At 39.7% G+C, this 8465-nt stretch overlaps 1 protein-coding gene across 1 annotated transcript in view; it reads right to left on the bottom strand.

The window, feature by feature from the left end:
* Window positions 1-8465, bottom strand: part of Ago3 (argonaute RISC catalytic component 3) — a 90444-nt gene that overhangs the window by 73677 nt on the left and 8302 nt on the right. Inside the window, exons 2-3 of the mRNA XM_013034056.1 lie at window positions 6479-6650; window positions 3721-3841 (exon numbers count right to left, since the gene is read on the bottom strand). Of these exons, the coding sequence (XP_012889510.1) occupies window positions 3721-3841; window positions 6479-6650 (293 nt within the window). The remainder of the gene's footprint in view (window positions 1-3720; window positions 3842-6478; window positions 6651-8465) is intronic.

Here is an 8465-nt window from a genome sequence, read left to right as displayed (position 1 = left end):
ATGCCAGAGGCCCTGGGTTCGATTCCTCAGTACCACATAAGCAAAAAGAAAAAAGCCGGAAGTGGCGCTGTGGCTCAAGTGGTAGAGTGCTAGCCTTAAGCTGAAGAGCTGAGGGACAGCGCCCAGGCCCAGAGTTCAGGCCCCATGACCAGACCCAAAAAAAAAAGAAAAAAAGAAAAAAGCCAGAAGTGGCGCTGTGGTTAAGTGGTAGAGTGCTAGCCTTGAGCTGAAGAGCTGAGGGACAGCGCCCAGGCCTAGAGTTCAGGCCCCAAGACTAGACCCAAAAAAAACCAACAACAAAAAAGATTATTTTTCAAAGAGGACAAACAAATGACCAAGAAATATATGAAAAGATACTGAATATCACTAATTGTTCAAAGAAATCCTAATCAAAACCACAGCGAATTATCATTCCATGTCCATTAGCCTGCCTACTGTCAAACTGAGTATAGTGGCCTAGGTCTGTAATCCCACCACTCGGCTGAGGCAGGAGAATTGAGAGTTGAAGCCACCCTTGGTTACATAGCAAAACCTTGTCTCAAAGACAGAAAACAGGGGCTGGGAAGGTGGCTCAGTGGTAGAACGCTTGCCTTGCATGCACGAGACCCTGGGTTCGATTCCTCAGTACCACATAAGCAAAAAGAAAAAAAGCCGAAAGTGGTGCTGTGGCTCAAGTGGTAGAGCGCTAGCCTTGAGCTGAAATGCTGAGGGACAGCACCCAGGCCCAGAGTTCAGGCCTCAAGACCTGACTCAAAAAAATAAAAAAAAGGATCAAAGACAGAAAACAAAAAGATGGCTACTGTTAAAACAAACAAACAAAGACAAAATAAGAGCTGGCATGGATATAAAGCAAAAAAAAAAAATGTTTAAAACCCTTGTGCATGACTGTTGGTGAAATACAAAATAGCACAGCTGCTATGGAAAACAGTGTGGTAGATTTCTTTAAATTTAAAGTAGGGGCTGGGAAGGTGGCTCAGTGGTAGAGTGTTTGCCTTGCATGCCTGAGGCCCTGGGTTCGATTCCTCAGCACCACATAAGCAAAAAGAAAAAAGCTGGAAGTGGCACTGTGGCTCAAGTGGGAGAGTGCTAGCCTTGAGCTGAAGAGCTGAGAGACAGCGCTCAAGCCCAGAATTCAGCACTTAAGCCCAGAATTCAGGCCCCAGGACCGGACCGCCCCCCCCCAAAAAAAATAAATAAAATTTAAAGTAATAGGGCTGGGAAGGTGGCTCAGGGGTAGAGTGCTTGTCTTGCATGCGTGAGGCCCTGGGTTCAATTCCTAAGGACCACATAAGCAGAAAAAGCTGGAAGTGGCACTGTGGCTCAAGTGGTAGAGCGCTAGCCTTGAGCTGAAGAGCTAAGGGACAGTGCCCAGGCCTAGAGTTCAAGCCCATGATCAACAAATTATCTAGCAGCATTATTCTTAGTTATATACCTAAAAGAATTAAAGGAAAAGTATCAGAGATATTGTATATCCATGTTCATAAAAGGATTATTTTTGCAACTGCTGAATGGTGTCCACTAACAGAAAATGAATAAATAAAATATATATCCAATGAAATACCATTTGGTCTTCAAAAGGAAGGAAAATCCAACATATGCTACAACATGGCAAAAGCTTGAAGACATTATATTAAGTGAAGCCAGCCATACACAAAAAGACAAAATGCATGATTTTACATAAATGAGGTACCTAAAGAAATCAAATTTAAAGACAGAAAGGAGAACAGTCATTGCCAGAGGCTGAGAAGAGGGAGCTATAAGAAGTTATTTAATAAGTACTGTATTAAGTTTCAGCTTGCAAGATACAAAATAAAATCAGGTATGAGGATTGTTAATGATGTTGGTGATCATATATGTAACAATGAGAATATACTTAATACTGCTGAGTGGGTACCTTGAAATGGTTAAAATGGACGTTTGTTTACATGTATTATGTCACAATTTTTTTTAATGGTATTGGGGTTGGAACTCAGGATGCTGCGCTGCTAGGCAGTTTTCTCTACTACTTGAGCCATGTCACAGCCTCATAATTTTTTTTTTTTTTTGGTTGTGGGGCCTGAACTCTGGGCCTGGGCGCTGTCCCTCAGCTCTTCAGCTCAAGGCTAGCCCTCTACCACTTGAGCCACAATGCAACTTCTGGTGTTTTATTGGAGATAAGGGTCTCACGGACTTTCCTGCCTGGACTGGCTTTGAACCGTGATCCTCAGATCTCAGCCTCCTGAGTAGGTAAGATTGCTGGCGTGAGCCATTGGTACCTGGCTAATAATTTTTTTTTTTTTTGGGTCCAGTTGTGGGGCCTGAACTCTGGGCCTGGACGCTGTCCCTCAGCTCTTCAGCTCAAGGCTAGTGCTCTACCATTAGAGCCACAGCACCACTTCCGGCCTTTTTCTTTTTGCTTATGTGGTGCTGAGGAATCGAACCCAGGGCCTCATGCATGCAAAGCAAGCACTCTACCACTGAGCCACCTTCCCAGCCCCTAATAATTTTTTTTTTTAAGTACTGCCTCTTAACAATAAGGAGAAAAAGCGTATTTTCATAGAAGAAACAACTTCACCAAGCAATCAAAGTTAATATTGATGGAAGAAGTACAAATATTATGCTCTGATAAGGGAAGAACATGTATATAAATCCTTGCCACATATACCTAAGTAAATATAATGTAAATGTAAATTAAATGTAATTAATAGAGATTCTACAAAATAACTTGTCTATGAGTCAATCTTCAATGTAAACAGCATGAAATAAAAAAATAAAAGTAAAGGAAGAAAAAAGGTTGGGGCACTGTTCTTTAATGATGGATAAAAGGATATGATGTCTGTATCCTACCTGAACTGGATACTGTCGTAGAGTGTGAGGAGAGGAGATGCTAAACATCATCACTGAAACAACGGAATAAACTGGGATATGGATTATTGATCAAAAGCAAGTACCACATTAATGTTAAATTTAATGAAGTTGGGTAGGTGCTAGTGGTTTATGTCTGTAATCCTAGCTACTCAGGAGGCTGAGGTCTGAGGATGGCAGTTCGAAGCCAGCCTTATCTCAAATTAACCACTCAGAAACCAGAAGTGGTGCTGTGGTTCAAGTGGTACAGTGCTTGCCTTGAGAACAGAGGTTCAGGGACAGTGCCCAGGCCATGAGTTCAAGCCCTACAACCTCCTTCCCCCCCAAACACAAAATTTTAATGAAGTTGGAAACTATACTTTGGTTTTTAATCCTTATTCTTAGAAAATAAACATTAAAATATTGAACATTACAAGGACATGATATATACAACTAAATTGTGAATGGTCCTGGAAAAAAAATGAACATGTATATACGTCTCTATATATAGTTATAACTAAAAAGAGAATAAGGCTAAAGATGTGGCGCATGAGGCACTGAGTCCATACCCCAGTACCCCTCCTACACAAAAGAGAAAGGGAAAAAAGAGAGAGAGAGAAAGGGGAGGAGGAAGGAATAAACAAATGTGAGCAAGAGCAAAATAGAGGAAGAAAATTATAAAACTAAGGAGGTTGGTGATCTGAGTAAGGGGCATATATATCAGAGCTCCCTTATACGGAATTCTTACTTTTCTGGAAATCTGAAAATATTTTAACATAAAAAGTTAAGAAGATAAGTGATATTATATATTTATTCAAATAGATTTCAAAATGATAGTAAATTTAATAGGAGACATGGTAAAATTATAGCTTTATAATAACAAAATGCACATCTTACCCCACTTGTTGCCACAGGAAGTGGATTGGCTGTGTAAAGGCTTCTCTTTCCATCATAAACTGGTCTACGGTCTCCAAATATAGTGACTTTAAAATGCTGAACCATTGAGTCAACTACCTCTCTAAAGAAGGGGAAAAATTAATTAATATAATTCTCTGTAAAATGAAATGCAAAAATATTAACTAAAATAATGTATGACACAGTTTAAAAATGCTAAAGGAGCAACAAAGAATTTGCTTTTAGAATCAATACTTAGGATAACCAAAGGATTGATTGCTGGCAGAGTGTAACATGTATAACATGGAGAAGAATGAATCTAGTAAATTACTTAATCATTCTGAGACATAGAAACTACTTAAAATCTCTTTCATCTTCATTATGCCCTTCCTAACACATTCATCTCTTTCTTAAAGAATAAGATGCCCTTTGTACTATGCTGAAATAGCAACTATTAGAAACCCCTAATCTATTATTATAATTATTGTTCTTACCATGAGCCTGTTTTTATTGGGTATGTGAGGGATGGTCAGTGCTGGGGTTGAACTCAAGGCCTTCTGCTTGTGAGGAAAGTGCTCTACCACTTGAGTCACTCTAACAGCACTTTATGTTTTGTTGTTTCTGCTGTTCTTGTGGGGCTTGAACAAAGGGCCTGGGTGCTATTTTTGAACTCTTTTGCTCAAGGCCAATGCTTTACCACTTTGAGCCACAGTGCTACTTCCAGTTTTCTGGTAGTTAACTGGATATAAGAGTCTCACACTTTCTTCCCTGGGCTGGCTTTAAACTGCAATCTTCAGATCTCAGCCTCCTGAGTAGCTAGGATTATAGGAAGGAGCCATAAGCTCCTTGCATATGTTGGTTATTTTTGACATTTTATTTATTTTTGTGCTGGTTCTAATGCTTGAACCTAGAGCCTCAGAGAAAGATTGGTTTTTTTCACTCATGGCTGACACTCTAACACTTGAGTTACACTTCCAGTCCTGTGTTGGGTATTTTTAAGATAGGGTCTGGCTTTTACATCCTCACCAACCTGTACTGGGATCTTCTTATTTTTGCTTCACTGGGATGACAGGAATGGCTGTTGTGCTTCTCTTGAATTTGCAATAGGTGCATACTACTACTGAACCCAGGCATAGGCTGAGATGTAGTTTCACTAACTTTTTTTGTTTTTTTTTTTTGGTCCAGGCTGGCCTGAAACCATAATTCCCCAATCTCTGACTCCCAAGTAGCTAGGATTATAAGCTTGAACCACCATACTCTGCACTGAGAACTTCTTGTAAGCAACAATTGCCCTTCTATTCCTCTTAACCTCACAGAAGTATCTAGTAAGGATACTACGATACCTCCATTTTCAGCCAGTATTTTAGTTTAATACATTGACAAGGAAAGATGTTTGATATACTTTTTTTTTTAAGTTACCGACCAAGATGGGCATTGGTGGCTCTTATCTACTCGGGAGGCTAAGATCTGAGGATCACAGTTGGAAGCCAGCCTGGGCAGGACAGACTGTCAGACTCTTATCTCCAATTAACTACCCTAAGTCTGGAAGTAGAGTTGTGGCTCAAAGTGGTAGATAGTTAGCCTTGAGTGAAAAAGCTCAGGGATAGTGGCTGGGAATGTGGCCTTGTGGTAGAGTGCTTGCCTAGTATGTGTGAAGCCCTGAGTTCAATTCCTCAGTACCACATAAACAGAAAAAGCCGGAAGTCACACTGTGGCTCAAGTGGCAGAGTACTAGTCTTGAGCAAAAAAGATGCTCAAGGCCTTGAGGGCAAGCCTGATGATCGACACACAAACACATACACACAAAGTTACAAACCACAGAAAATGAATGTAAATATTCACAAATCATTATTTATTTTTGTACACTCATATTCACAAAAACAGTGAAAATGTATCTGAAAGGATATATACAAAGAGATATATATAACTAGAGAAGGGAGCAACAGGATCACAGGATAATTTTTATTTTGTTTACACAATGTGTATTCAAGTGAAGCATACTCACAAACTATTGGTATAATTTTACATAAAATTAAAAGTTTTAAATCTAGCTTAGTAGCAAGCAATCACTAGCAAGTAGTGATTATAGAGACAGAGCAACAAGCACTTCCCAGAACAACAAAATCAAGCTGATTTGATTTTCAGAAGGATTTTCTACATACTACAAATTTCTTTTCCCCTTTCCAATTTTGTTTTACTGGAAATATTTAAGGCAATAGCCAGTCTTTCAAAAGTAATTTTGACAGCAAAGATCTGATTCATTCATGCAAACTTTCTCACCATGACTTTCACAGAGTACAATCACTCTCAAAATAAAATTATCAGCTTAACTGGTATGGTAGAAAATCAGTTGTGAGAAAGGAAGACAAGGGAGAGTAGGAGACCTAAATTCAAGCCTTGGTACCATGACAAATACAAAAATTATCATGTGTTCTAGGTCAAACTATTAGTTATTATCATTGTTATTTAGACATACACAGTAAAAGGCTGGGAAGGTGGCTCAGTGGTAGAACGCTTGCCTTGCATGCATGAGGCCCTGGGTTCGATTCCTCAGCACCACATAAGCAAAAAGAAAAAAGCCAGAAGTGGCATTGTGGTTCAAGTGGTAGAGCGCTAGCCTTGAGCTGAAGAGCTGAGGGACAGCGCCCAGGCCCAGAGTTCAGGCCCCACGACCGGACCCAAAAAAAAAAAAAAAAAAGACATACAGTAAAAAGAAATAATTATTAACTACAAATAGCAAAAGAACACCATGACTTCTTACCTATTCACTCTCCTAGGACATTTATCTGGTTTAATATCTACCTCATAGAGGTAGACATCAATCTTTGGGATTTCAACTTGAAAACAGTTAGCCAGTAGTTTGATGGGTTTGCCCATGGTGCCATAGCCAGGTCTTCTGGGCACCATGAGTAGGGGCTGGGCCCCAACAGGTCCTGCCAAAGAGGGGAAAAAAATGTTTCACAGTTACAAATTGCACTGGATATAATCTTGAAAAAGAGAGTATATGAGAATTGCAAGAATAACACATAATGTTAAAGCCAAGTGTTGAAAAATGACACTGTTCTTAGAACATCAACTTAAAAAACTGTAAATAATTTCTTGCTATTGTACAGTAAACAGTCTATTCTACACATAGGCAACTCCACAGTTGCCTATGTGTATATTCTAGAGTAGGTCATATTTCAGACTACAATTTATCATTTGACCTTCATCAAATACTTATCTCTGAGTTAGTTTTCTGACCTAGCAAATAGGTGTAATAACTGACCCGCCTTTTTTTCTTATAACCTTATCAGGATCAAATTAGATAACATGCACTAGATAAAATTTAGCAAGCTCCTTACTAAGTCCTGAACAATATACAAATGCTTCACATACATTAGGTCATTTAATTTTTAAACCAACCTTACAAATTTGAGATCAATTTTCACGTTCTATTTTGCACAAATAATGTGTTCAAAAATGTACTGATAGCTGGACTCTGGTGGCTCATGCCTGTAATCCTAGCTACTCAGGAAGCTGAGATCTGAGGATTAAGGTTCAAAGCCAGCCTAAGCAGAAAAGTACGCATGAGATTTATCTCCAATTAACCACTCAAAAAACAGAAGTGACGGGCTCAGAAGGTGGCTCAGTGGTAGTGATTGCCTCCCATGCATGAGGCCCTGGGTTCAATTCCTCAGCACCACTTAAGCAGAAAAAGCCAGAAGTGGCGCTGTAGCTCAAGTGGTAGAGCACTAGCCTTGAGCCGAAGAGCTGAGGGACAGCACCCAGGCTTAGAGTTCAGGCCCCACAACCAACCAAAAAAAAAAAAAAACCCCAAAAACCCAAAAGTGATGCTGTGACTCAAAGTGGTAGAGCACTAGCTTTGAGCAAAGGAGCTCAAGGACAGCACCCAGACCCTGAGTTCAAGCCTTATGACCAACAGAAAAAAAAGTATGTTGTTAGTAAGTAACAGAGTTAGAATTATAACCTACTATACTGAACTCTATATTGCCTCATTCTTTTTACTCAAACTGACAAAGACTAGAATTCTGTTCCATAAGTAAGCAATGCAAAGAACTATATGGTAACTAATGGGAGAAACAGTTCTGTCAATACATTATGCTTCCAATGACGCACGTTTTACTTATTTAGCACACGTGTGCATGCACGCACAAACACGCATGCACACACGCGCGCACACACACACACACACACACAAATTGAAAATATCTTGCTGTGTGCCAGTGGCTCATGCTTGTAATCCTAGCCAGGAGGCTGAGATCTGAGGATCACAGTTCAGAAGCAAACCTGGGCAGGAGGAAAGTCCAAGAGACTCTTATCTCCAATTAACCAGAAGTGGAACTGTGGCTCAAGTGGAAGAGTACTAGCCTTGAGCAAAGGAAGAAAAAAAAAAAAGCTCAGGAACAGAGCCTAAGCCCAGAGTTCAAGTCCTAAGATCTGCCAAAAAAAATAATAATAATGTTCTTACAGAAAAAGACATAACACTAGCAAGAATTTCTATCTTAATCCTGTTATCCTAGCTACTCAGAAGGCTGAAATCTCAGAATTACAGTTCCTAGCCAGCAGGGGCAGCAAAGTCTTGAGAGTCTTAAGAGTCATGAGACTCTTATCTGCAATTAACCACCAGAAAACTAGAAGTAGTCCTATGATTCAAAGTAGAGCATTAGCCTTGAATAAAAAAACCCTCAAGAACAGTGCCCAGGCCCTCAGTTCAAGCCCCAGGAATGAATATATATATATATATA

The sequence above is a fragment of the Dipodomys ordii genome, unplaced genomic scaffold, assembly GCF_000151885.1.
Source record: "Dipodomys ordii isolate 6190 unplaced genomic scaffold, Dord_2.0 Scaffold181, whole genome shotgun sequence".
Classification (NCBI taxonomy): domain Eukaryota; kingdom Metazoa; phylum Chordata; class Mammalia; order Rodentia; family Heteromyidae; genus Dipodomys; species Dipodomys ordii.
Note: the sequence above shows the minus strand (reverse complement) of the source record. Positions and strands in the feature narration are given on the sequence as shown.